The sequence below is a fragment of the Anopheles funestus genome, chromosome 2RL (genome assembly GCF_943734845.2).
Source record: "Anopheles funestus chromosome 2RL, idAnoFuneDA-416_04, whole genome shotgun sequence".
Taxonomy (NCBI): domain Eukaryota; kingdom Metazoa; phylum Arthropoda; class Insecta; order Diptera; family Culicidae; genus Anopheles; species Anopheles funestus.
In genome coordinates this window covers 54944204-54966272 of record NC_064598.1, presented here as the reverse complement: position 1 = coordinate 54966272, position 22069 = coordinate 54944204, and the positions used below count along the sequence as shown (strand labels likewise).

Genomic DNA, 22069 nt, shown 5'->3' with positions numbered 1-22069 from the left:
AATGTTTAAATAATTAATGTAGGTGAAATAAAACTAATCATCTGAACGAAATGGACCGTGGTCAAAAATATGTTGCTGGCTAACCGAGTTATATTAAGCTCATTTATCTTGCTCGTCATCAAACCGATTGAAGGGAACATCCAATTGTCAGTGACGATAGGAGTGAACGAACGATTTCAGCGAACCGTCCGCCAAAGTCCACCATCAGGACGAATATTTCACAGTTCGGAAAACTTGTTATCTCAATCGCTGTGTCCCGGCACGCCTGAGTGTCATTCATTAACGGTGATCAGTGGGCAAGTGGATGAGAAATGCGAGGCAGCGACACGCATAAACAGTTTTGATTGATGACACTTTTCGTAAGCCCACGTGTTTCTCCCGCTAACGTTCAGTAGTGTGCGTGCGTGCGTACGTGGTACGATAAGGTACGGAAGGGCACCGGCCGCGGAAGCTTTTCGCGCGGGCATCATTTACGCGATCAACAAGTGGAAGCATCAGCAAACAAAAAAACCGACAACGAGCGTTAGTTTGTTTGAGAATCAAATGCAAATTGCGATGGGAAACACTGCTTACGTGGCTTGGTAAATCATGTTGCTTGCGGTTTATTTACCTATTTTATCTCTGCAAAAACCTTAGAGTAAATCTATTTTAGAGAAACTCTTGAATGGGGATTTTTGGTACAAGTATTTACATCGGTTGTACTAAATAATATTCATGGCAAAAAAAAACTGGAATGGAATCAAACCAACGTGCTTTCGCGTGGTGAGCTTTTATCTAAAGCTCTCACTCACGGTCGGCTCTCGAAGCGCCATCTGTAAAAAAAATCCTCAATCTGCATCTTAAAAGGACATTTTTAAATTCGTGCGTAAACTAGAAAACATTATTTTGGAAGGAAATTCGAAGAATGTTAAATGTTAATGTTTCGCTTGCGTTAACGATGGTGTTATTGTAGGTTTTGCGCCCAAAAAAGACCCAAAAATTAATTTTGAGTAATAGTTGCTGCTACTTTCTGCCTGAAGATGGCCATCGACCATGAGTATCCTAGTGAAGTCCTACAACAGATGTCATTGTAAGGCATTGGTGAAATTTAGTCAAGTGAAAATAAAATGTGTAATATCCTATGTTATTTTCATCAATTTCGTTCAATACATATTTTTTAGGTATTTTAAGTTAAATTTTAATTTGCAACGGATTTTCGGTATTTGTTGCTCTTAAGTTATTAACCGTTGAATTAGATAAGAAATATTAAATATAATGTAGCCTATCAATTGACAATATACGGGGAAAACCCAACGCCTTAGGAAGATGGGTTGTATGGCTAAATTGAGAGAAGAAGGATACCTAGCATATGTTCTCCATGTTAGCGGCGGCTGGATGTCCCTTCTCTCCTGGCATCCTACGGGACTTTAAACAACTAGGATAGGTAGGCAATCTGACGAGACAGGGGGTGAGGGGAGGTACCTAGCAAGTCACCCTCAATACACCCGCAACGGAAAATCCACATGAAATTTCAAATCGGCTCAACAGTTATCAAACCAAGCTACTGAACTGGAAATTCGGGACATGGAACTGCAGATCCCTCCAACACCAAGAAATATCCGCATTCTTTCGGACGAGGTGAGGGCTTGGTATAGTATCACTTCAGGAGGTGCGCTGGAAAGGAGTTATGGAGCGCCCCTACCGTAGTGATTGCATGATCTACCAGAGCGGTGATGAAAAGCATGAACTCGGTAGACCGTTCCTGGTCATAGGTGAGATGCGAAAGAGGGTAATCGGTTGGTGGCCGATCAACGAACGGATGTGCAGGTTGAGGGTTCGTGGAAGGTTCTTCAACCTGAGCATTATTAACGTGCGTAGTCCGCACCTTGCAAGCACCTATGACGAAAAGGAGATCTACTATACGCAGTAGGAGAGGGAGCATGACCGCTGCCTACAACAAGTCGAGATCGTCATTGGAGACTTTAACGCTCAAGTCGGACGAGAAGAGGCATTTAAACCCACGATATTAAGTTTCAGCGCCCACTAGCCGACGAACGACACTGGGTTTCGCCTAGTACACTTCGCCTCCTCCTAGCACATGACCATTTGCAGCACCTTCTTCCTGCACGCATTTCGCTTCTGCTACACCTGGAGATCACCACAGCAGACATATTCCCAGATTGACCACGTGCACATCGATGGAAGGCACTCCTCCAATATTATCGAAGCACGAAGCACCTAAAAGTCACCATTTCCTGGTTATCGTTAAGTTTCCGAACCATTTCCTGGTTATGGTTAAGTTACGCCAGAAACTGTGCGCAGCCAATTAGCTGCGCTATCAGCCCACCCCAAGGCTCAATATAGATCGTTTGAGCAGATTTTTGACCCGGTTATGACTTCCTGACGTGCTCAACCCGAGAAGAATAAGAAGAAAATAAAGTACAAAAACGCTTTTACGAGTAAGGGCTTTTTCTGTTACGCCAGTCATCGAGGAATTACTCCTTCAGTAAGAATTTTATTTAATTATTAGTTTTTTTACTATTGCCCTAAAATTACTCTTGGTTTATTTCTTTCTCAGGCTTAAACAATTATACATATCAATTTCAAATAATCTCGAACGAGGTAAAATCATTTTTTTTGGGGAATAATTAAACGAAACTGTCCCAGCCATGACGAGTTTCGTCTAACTATTTGTTTTTATTTGTTACTCATTTGCACTTTTGCAATCATTGCTTATTGAACTATTTAACACATTGTTTCATTGTAGCGTGTAATTATTATTTTCTGTTATATTACTCATTCAATGTGACTGCTTACGCACATTTTCTTTCTAGAATTTTATATTTACAGTTTTCATCGCTTATGGTTCATTGCTTCCAGCAGCTTATTATCCCTTATTCGCTTGTTCGGTGCGGGTGATGTTCTAGAATATGTTCGTGCGGTTTGTTTTGTTTTGTTCTTTGTTACTATACCCATTGAGACAGTTTAAGGTGATAAACAGGAACAACTTGCATTCAACCCACGGTTTCTATTTCTGGGATAAGTGTATCTCAAACTTATAGATGGGATGTGCAGCTACTCAAGTCCGTTACAAACGAAAACAGTTTAACACACTTTTGGGAACATACATATTTTACTTTCGTTCAATATCGCCAACATTCGCAGCATCGTGCGGGAATGGTTGATTCAGCGATTGTACCTGTTGTTGTTGGTGCGATTGCTCCTGTCGATTAACGGCCGATTCTTCCATCTGAGACAAATGATAAAGAAAAAAAAACACATTGTCACATATGCGAATGAAATACATGTTCTGCAATAAAATCTAGCATATTGGTCAAGCTTACCAATTGTCTTAGCATCGCGTAAATTGCATATTTAAGCTCTCCTGTCCGCGTATCTGTGCGATGGTTCGAAGCGGTTGCATCTATAGCGTATGGACTATTTGGACGCATCACTTCCGATGCTAAATCCAACGATCTTGATTTGTCCAAGGCCAGTTTAGAGTAAGGGATGGGAAGCACTTCTAACGCAACCATGGAGGGATCGAGACCTTCGGGATACAAAGAAGCGGCGGATGATCCTGATCTCTTACCATGCCCTCCATAACAAGCATGACCAAAAGCAGCACAGCCTCCTGTGAAGAGAAAATGAAAGAAAAAAAAAACATAGAGACGATGAAAGTTTTCAGTATGTTTGAATTAGTTTCAGTGTAATTACATCGTTACACAAAAAATAGCAAACAAGTATTTTAAGGCAATTTATCTATACCTATACTTATAAAGAAAAAATAAAAAATACAATTAGTTTTCATTGGTGAGAAAATCTTGTTGTCATAAGATAAAGGATAAAGAAATATCATTATTTTTTTTTTAAAATGGGTCGATGGAGACGCATGGTTGTTCACTAACGTTTTAATTCAATTTAAGTCCGGTAAATTAAGAATTAGTTTAATAAAAAAGTTATACTCATTTTCGTATTTTTACTGTTATGTTTTGTACTGTAACAAATTTTATTATCGAAATTTTAAACGAAAATGAATTAAGTGGTAAATCCAGAAATGAATCGAAATAAAGAAATTTTCAAAGGAATTCGTTCTAAATTAATTATAGCGAAAGGCGATAAAAATTATATGAAAAGATTTATAACGCAATATGAAAAGATATAGAAAAGGTTAGAAGTAAAAGAGGGAAATAATAATTCAAATTTCTTACAAAAACCCCTACATGATAACACTAATGTCATTAACTCCCAACTCGGCTCATTTCGTCGCAGAATCCGAAGTGGTACATTTTGATTGAATACCTTTTAGCCTCAACAGTTAGCTTACTATTTCACATTCTAGGTGAAATTAAAGAGTTAAAATATGTCAACTAATTTAGCTACCCACAAAACTACGTTTCAAAGAACTAGTCAAAGAAGGCAAAAGAAATATGTGTCGCAGTGTTTCCTTCACTGTACCATGGTACCGTTTCTACTAAATTATGAGCCCACTCCAGGTGCAGCCCGCACAAGACAAAGTGTGGCAGCGTTTTATTTATTGTTGGGTTACCAAACGAACGAGGTTGATAGCATTATTAAGTGGGAAATTGTGCGCGATTCCTGACCCTGGCTGGAATGAACGGAGCCGGTACATAAACTGATACTGACGTCTTCAAGATGGAAACAATGCATGTGATGGTGCACATTCGCCATTGCAATAGAATTTACCGTCCTGCATCAAACGCTTTCGCGATACAAAAACCCACATCCGAAGGAGCACAGGACGAAAGACGAATGTTGCATAATGTGGCATGAGCGAACAACAATGGCACATCCAGAAGAATATGATAATAATATTACAGCTAGTAATGAGAGCCAATGAGTGTTAGCAGTCATTCGTTTCCGCATGTTGACTTCCTTACTAGCAGGTGAGAGAGCTTTACAGTGTGATGTGAAAACGGATCCTTCATAGCACTGCACTGTTGACTGTAGTCAGTTTTTTTTAACGAAATTGAAGTCGTTTGGAGAAGATCGAAGGATTGACGGTTCTAAATATTGCTGGAGATACAATTTACTCAATACACAACTCATCCAATGTTGTGGTACGGTTTGTTTTGAGGCTGCTTCTTCTATGGTGTAGACAGTTTAATTTCCTTTCTGTTATCCGAGTGGTTGAGCTGATCCGAAGCCCAAAAATCGTTAAGTTCCTCTGTTTGGCCTGTGTGATTGTTTTGTGTTTTATGAAACCAATCATACCGGGTATTATTATAACTAAAGTTTTTATAGTTTGATCTCGATATAGTATAGGTTTGCTGCTTTAAAGGCTTAAATTAAGAGCTGAAAAATAACACTTACGTTTTCCATTTGTACTATGTATCAGTACAGAAACTATTACCAGGGTGAAACAAATGGTCGATAACTGATGCATCTTTGAGTGTCTATTTTAATTCTGGAACGAGAAATGACGATTGAATAAGCTTTTACCCTTTTTTTATTTGTTACTATTTACACTGCTCCAACCGCATGCAATTACACAGTGAACTAGAAAGTGTTAAAATATTGCCACTTGACATCGAGCATGGCTTATCGCAAGAATAATTAATATCAGCCCACAGGCAAATAAACAACACTCTAGCAGTGCAAACCGATTTCCTGCCATTGGGAATTGGCCCTTGCCATTATCGGAGCAGCGATGGGTTAATCTGTACCGTTTCTACCCATAGACGACACTGTCCATCTTTGTTAGATATTTAAATTAAATTCAGTGGTTGTAACGTTTAAAAAACGAAACTATTTCGCTTTGCTGATGAATTTTGCTTAGCAAAAACCATAAGTCAAACGATGGAAATTGTGTGCGTGTGTTCCAAGACCCATTGCTCCCGAGAGAAGCATTAAACGGATTCGAAAGAACCGGTTCAGGTACCAATGAAGAATTTTAAATAGGCACTTTTTATGAACGTTTATGCTGTCTGCAGTAGAATAGTAAAATAGTCTAAGTAGAATTTGTCTTATAACCAGCATATTGCTAAGCAAAAGTAGTTCGTTCAACTTCAATGTAAAAAATAGAAAAGTTTATTTTTTGTTTTGTAAGCTTGAATGTTGTTTTGCGGGTTTATCTCTTTGTCTTGTTATATTTCCATAAAGGACGTTTAATAATTTTATTTCCATAAAGGACCTTCGTGTAAAAGTTGTGTTATTTCATCATTTTCTTATTTGTCTTCTTTTAGAATTTAATAAATTATTTATTTATTTATTTATTACATTACATTACATTACACATTTATTCTTACCATTTAATTATTTTGGTTACAAATTTACGTATTTAGATCATATTAGATCAAATTTAGATCATATTTTTAGTTTTTGAAAATATTTTATAAATAGCAAATATAACTTATATGTTTATCTTCATATGGTGAAACTTTTTATTATCAAAATAATATAAAGTATAGTTTTAATCAAATAAAATATTTTCACAATTAGATGCTAACAATTAGTTGAGCTAATTTTTTTAAATGAAAAAAATCTATTGAAAATAAATATATTTGAACGAAATTTCAATAATATGTTGTGAATAGTTTCTTTACGAAACTAAACAAAACAAAATAGTTTGTATATGTTGAATATGCGAACTGCCCATAATAATAGTTCAGTATGATTGCTACTTTAAATTATTTTCTTCTAGAACCTTTTAGTGAAATTAAAAATGGAAATTAAAACATTGCCAAATGTGCTCATCGAGGAGAAGAACTTTTTTTATTATTTTATCGCAATTAGCAAGCTTTGCACCCATTCTAACAGTATACAAATAGAACATCTTTGGCCAATCGCCCACGATCGTAGCTTCTGCTTTTCCTCCTTCCTAACCTAAGTAGCAGATTGTACGAGTTTGCTAAAGTACTTAATTAACCGTATAGAAACTGGCACTCACGCACGCACGGTTGGTTAATATCTAATGTACACAACGCAAGCACAATAACACAAACAAACCAAAACCAAAGTCAAATCCTTAGGTCAGGATGTAGTAATACGGCGCTGCCTGTTGCTATCAACACACATCACCACGCACCTTAAGATGAATGTGCTAAAAGCCTGTTTAATTATTAACGGCAACATTATTTGATACACACTTTCCTGCTTGGTCCAGAGTTCCGGTTTCGTGAAAAAAATGTTACCGAACGCGTGCTACGTTCCTACGCAAAAGAAAGCGGGGAGACTGGGATGATCTTGTGTGTGAAAATGGCACCAGTTCTAATGACCCATTTGCATTTAAAATCTTAAAAGGTTTTGACCATGTTCCGAAGCACGATCTTCTTGAAGTTAAAACCACCCAAAAAGGTATCAAGCAAATAATCACAACCCCAACTCACTGATCCGACGGTACATCTGTGTTGATGAAAATCCAGTGAATGCAGTTGGGGCACATCTTTGATTCAAAGTGCAAAAACTAAAATAAAATTGCATCTTTCTGCTTGGAATGTTTTCCAAAGGTTTGACCACCGCACTTTCATGTACATATATGCAATGGCAAACTGGCAAGGTGTAAGTAAGCGTTAGCTAATCTATGCACCGTGACGCTTGCTGTACAAATATTTGACTTCAAGCTCAGGCAAAAATAACGCAACTATCAAATGTGTAAACTGGAAGCCAATTTTACGAAACAAGCAGCAAAACACTCCCAGCATACGTACATATGGATCATCACCACAGTCTCTTTGCAGCACCTTCACTTGATCGGACCTGACCTGGGTGGCAAATTGTATCCAGAAGCGTGCTATTCCAATTATGAGCATGAGATGAGGATGGTTAACTTAATTTTGTCCACCACAAACCCAACGGTGCACGTTGAACAGGAACAGGTTCTCCGTGCTGCCGTCAAGAAGCTGGTTGGTTGGGGTTTTTTTTTTGGCACATGAAAGTTTTACTCCCGCAATTTCTAGCTGGTGTCCACGGGCTGCACTATCCTAACCCACGTCCGCATCGCCACCAATGGGTTGCTCAGTGGGGAACCATTTTCGAGAGTCAATTTAAATATTTGACGAATCGGGCATAAAAGATGCAGCGCGTTCCCATCAAAGGACCTAAAGGTTCGGGTTTTGGATGTTACATCGTTAATGGCACTGCATCGTCGTAGAACCAATCGAACAGTGGCAACTCCAGCTTAACACATCCGAACGCTCATCATCATCGTATCATAATCGAACTTACATACATAATTTAATTTGTAGCATACGAATCTGCTCACCAGTATCGTACTTAACCCACCGAATGTCTTAACCCCCGTGTAGCCGTGTGTCCTGTGCAGCGGTTCCTTTAACAAAATCACCGAATTTCGATGGTCACTGCACGCCACTAGCACAACACAACACAACTAAACGAGTGACTTATTTTAGTACCACACTTGCCCTTTTCGCACCTTTTTGCCCTACAGCACTTTGCACACGAGCACACGAGAAAGATGACCGCAACGGTATACCGTCACAGGATCGTAGATCGGTTCTTCTTTGTACACCGCACGGGAACACGCTGGAGCAACAAATGGTTGATGCCGAAGACAACGGTTTACCTTTTATACAACCGAAAATACAACCGGCAATCCCTTTCTTTCCCTTTACGCCTGCCCGGAACCGTCCATCCCATTCCGGCGGTCTGCTGGTTTCACATCCTCGCTATCATCTTCGGCTGGCTGGCTGCCTGTGCTAGAACGAGACAACATCAGCCCGGTCGGGATCGACTGGTTTGGTGTGCCAGTGCGCTTGCTGGTTGCCTTATCAGTGCGGGCTGCAGAGCAATCCAAATGGGAACCAACCGTCGGATCGGTAGCAACAAACTGCGACACTTGCACTGTAGCTTCGTAGCGTCGTAATGAGTTGGTGTGGCTGTTTCCTGGTCCCAGTGAAGGTGAATCTTTGCCGGGAGCAACTGCACGCTTGGGAGGCTTTTGTTGCCTGCACCTTTGGGGAGTAAGGTTAAGGTAATACATTGGAGTGTGTAGCTAGTCTCTGAGTTGTAATAAATCGCTTATAATGTTTAAAAATATCATTTCTAAAATAAGCAGACGGACATAATCGTGATAAGTAAATTCCCCGATCATTGTGCTAGAGTCGTTTATTCAAATATAGTTTGAAGTTAAGCTAATATAACGAATCTATTTTTAGGAAAAGGAATCATACTAATTTTTGCTAGAAAATTGTGACTACGAAAGCCATATGAATTTAATTACTTTTTTAATAATTTTACTATTTTCACTGTTAGCTTAAAGTACTGCATCTGAACTTTTACAGATTTTTGATCTGTTGTTCTGTTTCATTGTTGTTATGTATTATGTTTTAAGCAATAATCATTCTATGTTTTCTCTAATTTAATGCTACTAATGGGATATTTTAAGTTTTATTATCTAAGCTATTTTTAAACTGTTCTTTTCATTAAGTTATTGTTTTGATATTTTACCGCCTTTTTTGGAGCTTAAGACGTATAAAGTGTCACCGCTACCACGTTGCAATTTTATTTTAATGTTATTTTGTTTAATTTGTGTAAACCAAGATTAATTTTGGTTAATATGTTTACTGAGCTTTTACTGCACTGTGCTTTTGTGTGTATAATACAACCCCAAATCTTCAAGCAGCAAAACACATTTTTTTATCTATTTTTTTTAATAAAGAAATCGTTTTCGTTTGGATAGTAAGTTCAATTTAGTTCTGTCTGTTAGTTCTGTAGTTTATCCAAAAATTTAGAAGTACATTACTTAAAAAAATATTAATTAATGTTTCGATAACATAATTATCGATTATCCACGATTCATTTAATTCTTAATTATGATTTGTATATGAAACATCCTTTCTCCTCATAACTTTTTTGCTACAGTAATATTTTATCTAATATTTCAAAATCAACGTCATGCAATTAATGTGTTAGTACAGTGTTTACCTTACCGATTCTATCCTCTAAAGCTGCCATTTACTATGTTGTATCATCGATGCACTTTTCCAACATTTGTACGAAGAAAACGCCATTTTTCCAATGACTCAGCTTCACTGATTCATATCTCTACCGCGAAGTGTAATGTTGCTCTGTGAGAATAAATCTGCCCCACATGCTTATGTTTATGGCTGTTCGCCAGTTTACTGCAATCTGCACCTTTGCTGCAGCTTGCCTTGAAACGGTTAAAATCGGAAAGTGCAAACAGATCATGAACCGATAAAGCATCCCATCGATAAAACGTTCGGAGGGCAATTATGATAAATTTATAACCATTTTTATCACCCATTCTTTGTATTGATTTCAACCGAGTTCTACCTCTTTAAGGTTGGCCGTGATTAGTTCCCACCGTTAGATTGTATGAAATAAACGTTTGTTTCATGATGCGATAACTCTGCGTCGCATAGACCATCGATGCAGTGGACGTAATAAAAACTAATCAATAAATAGTATCAAATGTGTAATACTAATAGATTTTTAAAGTGTACGTTACTTTTAAACAAAAATTATTGCAACTTTATCTTATATTAGATGCGTAACTAAGTCAACCAAATAGGCGAAAAGACAGTCACCAATATTTTGTTAATCAAAATTAGACATTTTGCATTTATTAAAGGTTTAAGTTTCAGTCACACACTTTATAAAAATAAGAAGTGATTTTCTACCATATTATATTTATTTCTTTCATTAAATCGAAAATATGACGATAGCTGCAACCTAACCAAAGATAAAAATTCATTACGCAGATATTGCACTGCATTTATGCGCACTTTACCAACAAGTAAGGTCTGGAATTTGCCTGAAATATTGCAAAACGTCGATAGTTGCTAACGATTAAATTATTTTCATCATTAGTTTCCTTCTCAAATAAAAAATAAATACATAAATAAATAAATAATAAATACTAATAAAAAATGATACATTGTGATTGTTAAGCATCATTCAAGATGTGTTGCTTATACATAGGATGTAAAATATTTTATTTGTATTTGTAGTTCAAAAATTTAATTTAAAATAAGTTGCATGTTGATGTGGGAAAAATACCAGCAGCTTCACGGACCTTAAATTAGCCTTTAGTACGGTAAACCGCACGTGCAACTAGGTTATGTGATAAACCTTTTATCGTACACTTTGCCAGCACTAGCAGCGTCATGAAGCTTTCTAACACGGTGTAGCATATAGGGAGCTATGCTAATAAAGAAGATAAACAATAAACTGCAAGCATACGTCATGTAATTTTGAAGTTTCTTTGCGTGCAAACACAGCAAAACAAGCGCCTTCTGCATGATAACGATTAAGACTGGAGATAAATTTTACCCAACCTTCGGGATGATCCCCCGATGAAAGGAAGTAAAATGCACGTGTAATAATGCATTCAGTAATGATAGATAACAATCATTATTAGGTAAAAAGTGAATGGAAAAATTCATAACAACAAAAATAAATAAATATGAAATTCTCAAACGCAAATAATGTATATCTAATACGTTATTAAGAGAATACGTGTTATCAGGAGCGAAGTGTGTATTGTCACGTTATCGCACAATCCTTTCAGCATTCAGCTGTTTCACTTCCGGAATAGAAAAGTCACATTCGCACTCCACGTTTTTTTCCACCCATCCACCCAAAAACAACAGGCCACTCGAAAAAATACCCTTACCCATTGTGGGTTTTGCTTCTATTCCTAGACGCCCTCGCTTTCCTTTTTCTGTCCTATGTTTTTACAAGCAAAAAACACCCTGTTGCCGAGCGATGGCTCGACTGTGAACGACATTTGTGCGCGCATAGAATCACTTAATTTGGAACCATCTCGGAAGGTGTCCGTAGATAGGTGCCATCACATAGTTCGTACCACGATGCGTACAGGGTTAGTGATATTTTGGGAAATATCAGTCAGCTTTTTGATTAACTTTTTCCCTACCTCTGCGGTTTGTGTAGCAGCTTTTTTTTGCCAATAGTAACCCAGTGCTGCCCAATGCCACGTGGTCAAGCATTATTAAACTCTGGGACGTGATGCGCTCGCTGTGTGCAGGAGTGTTACGACGATAGTTGTTGGGAAATATGCACTACAGATAACGTTGGCATTTGATCGATGGTTTCCGAACTGTTCGCTAAATTAACTTAAGCATCGTTCAACAATTCAATTCAATGCATAATATTTACCTATGCTGAAACATTGCCAACACATTGGCCACGGAACCACCAGGCAAATAGGGAATGGTGCTTTATCATTTGTAAATTGACAATATTGTATGATTTGCTATTTTCCTACAAAAATACATGGTAGAATAGTGTAGGCGCAATCGGTCTACTGTTGCTGATTGTGTGCAACGAAACGCATCGAGAAAAACGAATTGTTTGAGATTGGACGCGGTTCAAATTGTTGCGTTGTGCTGCGCGTACGGTATAAAGTATTATACTCGGAATTTCAAGACTTTCCCACTTGCCACCCTCACCTTATGGGATTGTCTGTTCCGCGGTTATGACTCTCAATGGTTTGCGTACGTTTAGCGAAAGGCGTACAACATCGGAAAGATGCGGTAGTATCCTTAGAAATCGGTACACAATGAAAGTTAAGCTCATTCATTACAAAACGCTTTATGCACACGCCAGTACGGGAAGCTTGAAATAAAACATTTGAAACAATCAAACGAAAAGCCTATTTCAAGGAAAAAAAGTGACATCGCAAGGACCGTGTGGGATTTATCATCAACACTGACTATGACGTAGTTCACTAAGTTGAAGATTAATTTCTTATATGATAATGAAAATTATTATAATACAAAGCGTTACATGTTTTCACGATTTTTAACACGAATTGCATTTGTTTAGCAAATCTTTAATTATTACTACACATTCCTAATAGATTTATTTTTGTTAAAAGGAAGGTGGCACATTTGTTTCATTTAATTAAAGTTTAATGAATTGTAAAGGTTTTTTTGGATTCGAAACCAATATTCATTGAGTGAAGTGGATGAGTTTCAATGGCTGAAGAATAAAAATTCAAGATTTTTTTATGGATACTTACATTACATTGTTTTTTTTGCTCGGTTAGAACGGCCTGGCCGTATCAAAACTTATTTTACCACGTAGCGGGATAGTCAGTCCATGCTACGGGGGGACGGTCCGGATGGTATTTGAACCCGATCCTGCCGTGTGGACGGGCGCCGTTTATCACATGCACATGCACATGCAAAACATGTTTTATTCATAACTATTGCACATTCTTGTGCATACTATTTCATACATACTATTTATACTAGCAGTTTTGTCTGCCATTTCCAAAATCAAACATTCTTTTTCTCCCGATGGAATTCCCTCGTCTTTGTTAATAAAATGTCCTTCCTGGTTTGCCCGTATATGTCGTCTTTTCAATCACTCTATTATTGATCTTTCCTTTGCTGCGTTGTGGAAAAATCCCCATTCACAAAAAGGCGATCGTTCTTTATGTGTCAACTATCGTTGTATATCTATACTCTGGTCCTCTTCTAAAGTTCTTGATTCCATCGTCCACTCATCTGTCTTACCTTTTACTGGTTATTTTATCTCTGATCAACAACGCAGTTTAATGCCCACACGACCTACATCGACAAATCTAATATGTTTTGTATCAGCTGTATTCAGCAATATGGAATCCGGACGACAGGGGGACACTATCTACACTGTCTTCAAGGCAGCCTTCGAATGTATATCAATTGAACTAGTTCTACAAAAACTCGACAAGCTTGGCTTTGGTGAACCATTTCTGTCCTGGGTCAGATCTTACCTTAACGGAAGATCCTGCAGAGTTTTCCTTAGAGTTGTCTGCTATATGATGACGATTTGAAAATCTTTACTCCCGTCTATACGTCCGGTGATTGCTTACACTTTTAAAATGTCCTAAATGATTTGTGTGTCTGTTGTCGTTGCAATGGCTTAACGTTATGTTTAGCTAAATGTCATGTTATAAATTTTGATCACTCTTCACAATCCTTTGGAATTACTCCTGTGGAATTATACTTTTTGCAACACTCTAATAAGTAGAGTAAGTTCCACCAAAAACCTTGGGTTCTGGCATAATGACACACTGACCTTTCATGTGCATGTGGGCAATAGAGATGTGCACACTGAGTAAGAGTGAGTGAGTGAGTTTAATCGTGCAAAGGAGTTTATGGTTTCCACTCAGCATAAGGAGTTTTTATGATTCTTTTACTTACTCCTTTATATTTTTATTCACTCACTCTCTTTGTCGACTAATGACTCACTCTTTTGCGTTTCAACTCGTGCAACAAGATTGAGTAAGTATAACCCAAAAATACATGATATGTCATAAATTATAATATACGTTTTGTTTAAATTAAATACGGTTTACGCTAAACAATTTACAGCCAGCTTTGAAATACAAAATTTCGAATAATTACATTCAAATTAATTGTATTTACTGCGAATTAAATAACTAATCACTGCAGTAGAGTGATTGAAAACCAAAAAGAGTACCAAAATACTTACTCACTCTTATTGCGTGAGTTGAAACGCAAAAGAGTGAGTCATTAGTCGACACAGAGAGTGAGTGAGTAAAAACTCGAAGGAGAGTAACTAAAGGATTAGTTTTGAGTTATATGACTCTCAAAAGAGTGAGTAAAAGTTACAAATCCTTATAACCGATCCTCATCCGATTGGCTGAAATCCGTGATCGCCTCTGCCTAAAAGCTCTGTACTGCTGCTGGGTTCGATCAGTGTTGGAATATGCTTCGGTAATTTCGGTAAACGCTGGTGCAACAATGATGGACAGGATGGAAAGGGGCCAACAAAAGTTTAGTCGCGTTGCTGTTCATCATTCACTTTCTGGGTATCCCAATACAGTTCTATCCTATCTGCATTGTTGCCGTCTGCTAGGCCTGGAGCCATTAAGTACGCGAATTTGTCACTTCCAATCCTATTTTATCACTTGTTTTCCCTCCTACCGACCCTTTTCTTTCAGCTTTTAGCGATTCATATCATCTATTTGACCAACGAGGCAAACAAATAAATCTAATAATGATAATTATAATGATGATAATAATTAGAATTATTATTATACAATTATTTCAAAATTCATTCAACATCATTATTAGTATGAAAACATCACAAATAGTATTAATATATGTACTTTTAACCACATTTTAAAAGAACTCGTGATTCCGACAAGTGGCATTCGATTGAGGAAATTTTGAGCATTTGTATTTTATCTGTTTTTTAAATAACACAAATCTGTTTCTAAATTTGCAAACAAACATAGATTCCAGGTAATAAACTTTGATAATTAAATTTTTTTATAAAATAACTTTTTAGTGCAATTCAACTAATTTGTTATTCGTTTGAGTTTTCGGTGGTATGTTTGCTATATTAATTATGAAGATAGCACGGGACAATATTCTCACGACATTATTTCTTCATTCATTCCTATTCGGACTCGTTCAATAACCCCGAGCGATTCTAAACTGGTTGTTTCGTTCGAAACAGCTGCGTTTAGTGTCGCTTAAGGCAATATAGAAAAAAATATTCTGTGATTTCCCTTTTCCACATTTATACGTTTTTATAGGCGTTCTGGGATCACAAAGCAGAAAAAGTCGTTTGCATGATCTGCTGATAAACAGGCTTTTTGAGAAGAATAACATTGGTAACATGGTAAAATGGTAACATTGAATACTATTTCTTTATACTTTTAATTTTAAACGTGGAACATGTAGAGATTGATATGGCATTCTTGCTTTTTAGAGCTTTTTCAAGGTTAAATTGCGATTTTGCAAAAAGCTTTCTCAACGCACACATTTGCAAAGCTTTCTAACAAGACGAATGCGACAGCTGAGGGAGCTTTGTATTTAATCAATTTTAATTTTGCACAGCATCCAGAAAGTAGAAAATAATTTTGTTTTTAACTTCAATTCCAGAATATTGTATACTGTAAATGAATAATTAATCTACAGTTAAACATTGAAGCTTAAATTAAACATACATATTTAGTGCAAACAAAAAGTCACATAATAGAATAATGGTATAAATTTCAAGAAACTGTACATTTATAGTTCTGTAGAGACGGAAACTGTAGATTATTTATGCGACTAAGGCTGCGTTTAATTTATCTATTTTTGCTCTCACCTCTGTCGTCATCGTTGTGCAAAACCTGTATGTTGCCCAAACATACACACAGACAAAGATGCGTGCTACACAAAATACACGCACGGCATATCCGCATGAACAGAGTCAGCGTCTTCCACCGGCAGTGAAAGTCCCAAGCAACCACAAACAAGGCACGCAACCGAAACGGGATGGAAAGAGATGCCGGCTGTACAATAGAATAACAACCTACCAAAAGAGTGTCTACCAAACTGATCGACGTCAGATTTTTGAATATATTCGCCCATTTCGATCCCGTTAGCCTACGATGGAAATACGCCGTGAATGAGCATTGGTATATGGTGTCGCGTTTTTAGTGAACGCTTGATGCCGAGATCCGAAACACGGTCTAGTTAGTGTCGGTATAATCGGTGCGCAAAAGAGTTTTGAGGTGGCAGAGTTTTTTTTTATTTGTTTTGGTTTCTAATTGATCGCATCCAATTGTTTAGTGCATTGCTATAGTAATATACTTCGGTGTAACTTTAAGCATGAACGAACATTTAGTGTACATAATCGTTAGTTTGCTTACCATCAATGTGACATGTGGCTTGAAACATCGGAATGCCCAACGATACGAAGTTAGAACACTTCCAACGGTACCGAACAATGATTATTTAACGGAAGAGTTCGAACCCGAAGAGGAACGGATCATCAACTTCGTTACGGTGCGTCCGGAATACTTCGAGATAAATCGTGCCCGACCAATTATCGACTGGATTACGGGCGTCATCGGTGCCCCAGTTTTTGCCAGTGATTCTTCGGTGCCATCACAAAATTGCACACCCTGCAGTAAGTTGGAGTGAATGTTATCTTTCCTTTTTTGTTACTCACCCAAACTCTAACGAAGGAATGGCGTATGACCCTCTACTAGCCATTCATGAATTTTGATAGGAAAAAATCAATTTTGAGGTAATAAGAAAAGAAGACTTTCAGCTTTCTGGCATTACTTCGGAGTACCCACTCGTAACAGTTTGAATACTTTCAAAAGTATAGAATAAATCATTTCAAATTATTCGTAAACTTAAAGAACCCATCCGTTAAACAATACGCAAATGCTTCTTTCACTACAGAATGTGGATTAGTTGAGCCGATAAACGAACGAATAGTAGGTGGCACTCCTGTGGACGAAAATAGCTTTTCCTGGATGGCCGCTCTCTACTACGACAATAAGTTCAGCTGCGGTGGTTCCCTGATTTCGGATCGATATGTCATCACTGCGGCCCACTGTACGACCAAACCCGACCGGGCATTGTTACGCGTACAGTTTGGCGTTAATGACCGCAGCAAACCGACTGGAACATCAATAGAGCGAAGCGTCAAACGTATTCTGACCAACTGGTACAATGCCTTCAATAACAACAACGATATTGCGCTGCTGGAGCTCACATACCCCGTGTCGATCAGCGATCGTGTGATGCCTATTTGTTTGCCACAGGCTACGGAAATGTACGAGGGCACCCGCGGTATAGTCACGGGCTGGGGAAGAACGAAAACGGGAGGAGGTCTTTCCGGTACGTTACAACAAACCGAAGTACCGATCCTGACGAACCGTGAGTGTCGGCGGGCTGGCTATTGGGCGTTTCAGATAACGAACAGGATGATCTGTGCCGGATATCTTGAGGGTGGTAAAGATTCCTGCCAGGTGAGATGATGTTTGTCGACAATGTTTGAACAATATTATAAGCAACCCTTTTCCTTTTGTTTCTTCCACACACAGGGTGATAGTGGGGGACCGCTGCAAGTGCTGAATAGTAAACTCAACCATTATGAACTAGTCGGGGTTGTTTCGTGGGGTCGTGCCTGTGCTCAGAAGAATTTCCCGGGCGTGTACACGCGTGTTAGCCAGTATCTGTATTGGATCAACCGGAACATTAAGGATTCCTGTCTATGTAGTTAAGGTTCACGATCGATATGATCCTGACAGACTTTAGAAGACTTTATTTTTTAAAAAAGCATCATACTCGAAGAATACATCTACAAAATACAACAGCTTGGACGGAATCGATAAACAGTCGAACGTTTGTTCTTAATGGACGGTTATCAATAAATCAGGACTGCTAAAGTTTCCTCGCTTGTGTCATCTAACAAGAGCCGTTGTTTTGAAGCTTAATTGTAACCGCGAACCGGACGGACCATTGCTTAAAACAGCCTGGCAATAAGGACGACAGCAACAGCGACAAGCATACCGAACGAGCTAATCACTGAAGCGGCTGATGGAAGATCGAGACATTCGACGGGCTTCGGGCTCAGGTTTTTGCACAATGCGTGACGGAAGCTGCTCACAGACAGTTTCTGCAGTTCGTCATCGTATGTCTGAAAAAAAAGGTTTACATTCCATTAGACCGGTTACTTACGACGCACATCCATGTAGAGTGTTTATAACAGCAAAAAAAAAGTTACATACCTGTTTAAAAGCAATGGTGGGGACACTCTTGAGTGGTGATTGCATTTTGTTGGTCATATCACCATGTTGCTTCAGCAGCTGGCTGCCTTCGGTACTGTTCGCACAATCCATGATAGCTTGCCACTGGTCAATCTTTACCTCATCGGCACAGCGTTTGGTTGGGAACGCACCATCCTTCAGCTGGGCCCGATGCATCAGACAGTTGACGTACTCGAGCGTAAGATCCTCCTTCGAAATGTTCGGCTGATACGAGTTACCCTGGATATGCTGGATAGCACAGGCGTGCACCTTGTTGCCGTAGCACTCATTTTCACCATGATGACACGTGAACATCACCTCCGAACCTTGCGTCGTGTAGGTGGACTTGCCGAACGGTACCAGATGTAGCTCTAGATTCTTCTTGAACGTCTTGGCTACCGGGTACAGCTGCTCGTTTACGAACCGTGCACTATCCGGGCAGAGCGATTCATAGTACACGTATACGGGCACCTGCAAGTTGTGCAAACGTTAGATTAGGCAAGTACACACATTAGCATGCGAACTGTTTTCCGATGCGACTATCAATTACGAAACTTTCAAACGAATGTTAAATAATAGGGTAGAGACGATACGAGGTACTTTGAGCCTCAGCGCCGCAATAGACGTGCGAGTCACGTTCTGTGTCAGAACGATAGACACTACTCGCTCATCACTCAGGTCCGTTTTGGAGCGAAAGAGGCCGGAGTGCCTCAAAATCGCTATAAACATGCAACAACTAGGTCCGGTTTGCGGTTTGAAATGATCGATGCGCTTCATAGTATTTTTTGTATAAAAATGTCTTTTTAAAGCCATTATCTTCTACTTTTCTTCATGACAATAAATGATTCAGCTTCATGGATATGTTACGCTTATAATGATGCCGATGACCTTCTCAAGACCTTTACTCAGTACCTGATAGCTGGTCTGATCGTGTGATGTCATTGCGGTGTTAAGTGTTAACTTCATCAAATACCGAACACACAGGTGCTATCTATCCTACAGCATTCTGTGTGGTTAAGTCATCGACGATTCAAAATACCATTCATGTCACATACCGAATGCAAATAAACTGCATTTCTGTAGTTATTTTCATCATAATGAAATGATCACCTCATACGGTCAAACACTTTGCACGGCAAAACAAATCATCATTCGTGTAGTGGTGAGAACAATTATTACCCAATGCTTATTCTCCTATAAGGACATAAGTACAATTTGAAGGACATGATTAGGAAGAAACAAAAATCGTTACAAAGTATACTTTCTGCGAAGAAAAAGTATCACGCTTTGTCAAACGTTCCATTTAGGTCACGCGAACAATCGATCGGTGTTTTGCTAGGACGAAGCTCAATTCCAGTGTTTTTTTTTCTTACCACATTTACATAATATCATTTTCATCATACATATAATTAACAAACAAAATACCCCTTCGTAATCACATGGTTTGTGACGCTAACTACAAAGCAATTATTATCGTCGACATAACAAAACAAACGATCAGAATGCTGATGATCGTTATTGTGTGAAAGTATGCGATTTTATTTTACGTTTTGCACTAAGCCAATCAATGCATTGTATAATTGTTGTATATTGTTGTGAGATAAAAATAAAAAATAAAACGACAAGCTAAGGTAGTATTATGCACGTAAATAAAATACCTCTTTACCTCTCGCCGTCTAACAGTAATTATGTATCGCTCATAAATCATGCTTACGTGCTTTTTCCCCATAATTCTTAGCTAGAACGCGATACTAGTGAAACATTCTTGACCTTGGCATACTAAACAACAAGTATTTTCCTCTACCCAAAATGGATTTATAACGTTCCTTCGCGCTCGTAAACCGGATGCTTTGTGTGGAAGCTTTTGCATGTTTTGCATACGATCAATACGGGCAAATGGAGCTTTAAAAATAGCATAACGCTTGGCTGTACAAATGAAGATGAATTAGCTGCAGTTCTTCCACGCCTTTGTTTTGCACACATTTTTGCTATTGATTTAGGCATGCCGTTGAAAATGTACCCACAGAAAAGGCACGGCGGAAGCGAGGGAAATGGTTCAACGCAGTTACGCCATGACACGAAATATAAAAGCTAGTACGTCAGCAACAATAACTACTGGCACCGTTCCATTGCACTCATTGCCGCGGTTTAGCGTACCGATATGCCCTACATTTTTGTTAGCATTTCAAGCTACCATCGTATTTTGTAAATTATTCACTACGCGGAACACACAAACGGTGGGATGTCTTCTCTGGTGCGTTCATGTAAAGAGCAAACCGTTCGTGTGGATAAAATTTGTCCAGACTGTTCCAAACGGTTCGCCATCTCTACGCTAATCAACAAATGGTTGCGGGTTTTTGCCTTTGCACTCGTCGTCAATTCGACGCTAGATGCCGGGTTATCCGGTCGAGCGGGACAGAGTCCATGTCCGTGCAAAAAAAAAAAACAATAAAATGCACATACCACACCACACAACCACAAAGATCGTGCCGTGAACCGTGGAAGAAAGGAAAAAAGAACGCATTTCCATGCCGAATTCGATGGCGCTGGCCACACCTTAAACGGAAGGTACACAGCTGCATTCATACACTTGTGTCGCGCGTCGCTGAACTCTCGTTCTCTCCCCTTGTTTTATTTGCCACACCACTACAGCAGCGGTTACCGAACAGGGCAAAGCAGGGCGCACCCTTCATCAATGCTGATCATCGCACGATCATGTGAAACGGCGACAAACCAACCGGCTAAACAGTACTTACTTTCGATTGTCCATAGCAGGCGACAGCAAAGACGCTCAGCAGAAGAAAGCTTTTGAACAGCATCGTTTGAAGAAGAAGCTACAACGGAAGCAACAGGTAAAATAAGGCCCAAACGCTAACACACACGCACCACAGCCACCGACAAACACGAGGCCCCGAAAACAGGTTACGACGATCAAATGGGCGCTTGCTTTTTAACGGTTCGCTTCAAACCGTTGGGACGCTCAAATCTTTCGAGCAACTTATGTGTGGTGTAAGGAATGTGTATATATGTTTCACACGCCGCGTCTGTTCACCTCGCGGAGATCGCGTATCTGGGGGCTGCGTGATGAGGAACCTTCTTTTCGCTGGAAACGTCGCACACCAACTGAACGCTGGCGTTGTTCGCTGCGGGTTGGGAACTCGTTTCAGCGCGTACAAAGCGAGCATCATCCATCGTGTGTCCAGCATGCCAACTCAATCGATCTGTGCGGAAGAGTGAGCCAGCATATGTGCTCCGCCGTTACGCTTTTTTTCTCGTTTTCGTACATTCTTCTCCAGCGGCAAACCCGCGGGCCGGCCGTGTTCAACATTCTAATGGCACAACATTCTGACTGTACGCCTGCAGGTTTTTTTGCTACCAATCTTTAGATTAAACTGTGTTCTGGGTATTATAAAAAAAATGAAAAACGTTTAAGAAATGCGTCTTACAAACAGTGGATTTGGAACTCATGTACCCAAACTTAAATACCATTTACACCTGCCCTCGTAGTAGTAACAATGGTATATTACTCATCATCTGTTTACTCATCTAATAATTCATTAGCCTGCAGGTGCCATT

General features: G+C 39.0%; 3 protein-coding genes across 6 annotated transcripts; 1 reads left to right on the top strand and 2 right to left on the bottom strand.

Annotated features, from left to right (window-relative positions):
- Positions 1–2616: 2616 nt before the first annotated feature.
- LOC125775047 (neuropeptide CCHamide-1) lies at positions 2617–8527 on the bottom strand. Of its 4 annotated transcripts, none has more exons than XM_049445483.1 (4): positions 8204–8527; positions 5314–5407; positions 3324–3613; positions 2617–3229 (listed from the first exon to the last, which is right to left on the bottom strand). In XM_049445483.1, exons 2-4 carry the CDS (start codon positions 5384–5386, stop codon positions 3113–3115), a joined length of 480 nt encoding a protein of 159 aa, XP_049301440.1. In that variant the 5' UTR covers positions 5387–5407; positions 8204–8527; the 3' UTR covers positions 2617–3112. The 4 variants fall into 4 exon arrangements, with proteins under 4 accessions (XP_049301440.1, XP_049301439.1, XP_049301442.1 ...); XM_049445482.1 differs by having other exon boundaries at positions 8224–8527; XM_049445485.1 differs by having other exon boundaries at positions 8375–8527.
- Positions 8528–14598: 6071 nt separating this feature from the next.
- LOC125764783 (trypsin-7) lies at positions 14599–17968 on the top strand. The gene is made up of 3 exons (XM_049429359.1): positions 14599–16860; positions 17142–17713; positions 17789–17968. Exons 1-3 carry the CDS (start codon positions 16560–16562, stop codon positions 17966–17968), a joined length of 1053 nt encoding a protein of 350 aa, XP_049285316.1. The 5' UTR covers positions 14599–16559.
- LOC125764784 (GILT-like protein 1) lies at positions 17962–21642 on the bottom strand. The gene is made up of 4 exons (XM_049429360.1): positions 21546–21642; positions 21250–21327; positions 18476–18964; positions 17962–18384 (listed from the first exon to the last, which is right to left on the bottom strand). The coding sequence occupies exons 2-4, from the start codon at positions 21310–21312 to the stop codon at positions 18211–18213; spliced, it is 726 nt and encodes a 241-aa protein (XP_049285317.1). The 5' UTR covers positions 21313–21327; positions 21546–21642; the 3' UTR covers positions 17962–18210.
- Positions 21643–22069: the final 427 nt, after the last annotated feature.

Coding starts and splice junctions, on each gene's coding strand:
- LOC125775047 (XM_049445483.1), bottom strand. CDS start 5,386: ATGCATCAGTTATCGACCATTTGTTTCACCCTGGTAATAGTTTCTGTA. Junction 3,614..5,313: donor ACATAGTACAAATGGAAAAC/GTAAGTGTTATT, acceptor TTCTCTTCACAG/GAGGCTGTGCTGCTTTTGGT. Junction 3,230..3,323: donor ACGCGATGCTAAGACAATTG/GTAAGCTTGACC, acceptor CATTTGTCTCAG/ATGGAAGAATCGGCCGTTAA.
- LOC125764783 (XM_049429359.1), top strand. CDS start 16,560: ATGAACGAACATTTAGTGTACATAATCGTTAGTTTGCTTACCATCAAT. Junction 16,861..17,141: donor ACAAAATTGCACACCCTGCA/GTAAGTTGGAGT, acceptor CTTTCACTACAG/AATGTGGATTAGTTGAGCCG. Junction 17,714..17,788: donor GTGGTAAAGATTCCTGCCAG/GTGAGATGATGT, acceptor TTCCACACACAG/GGTGATAGTGGGGGACCGCT.
- LOC125764784 (XM_049429360.1), bottom strand. CDS start 21,312: ATGCTGTTCAAAAGCTTTCTTCTGCTGAGCGTCTTTGCTGTCGCCTGC. Junction 18,965..21,249: donor CCTGCTATGGACAATCGAAA/GTAAGTACTGTT, acceptor CACAACTTGCAG/GTGCCCGTATACGTGTACTA. Junction 18,385..18,475: donor CCACCATTGCTTTTAAACAG/GTATGTAACTTT, acceptor CTTTTTTTTCAG/ACATACGATGACGAACTGCA.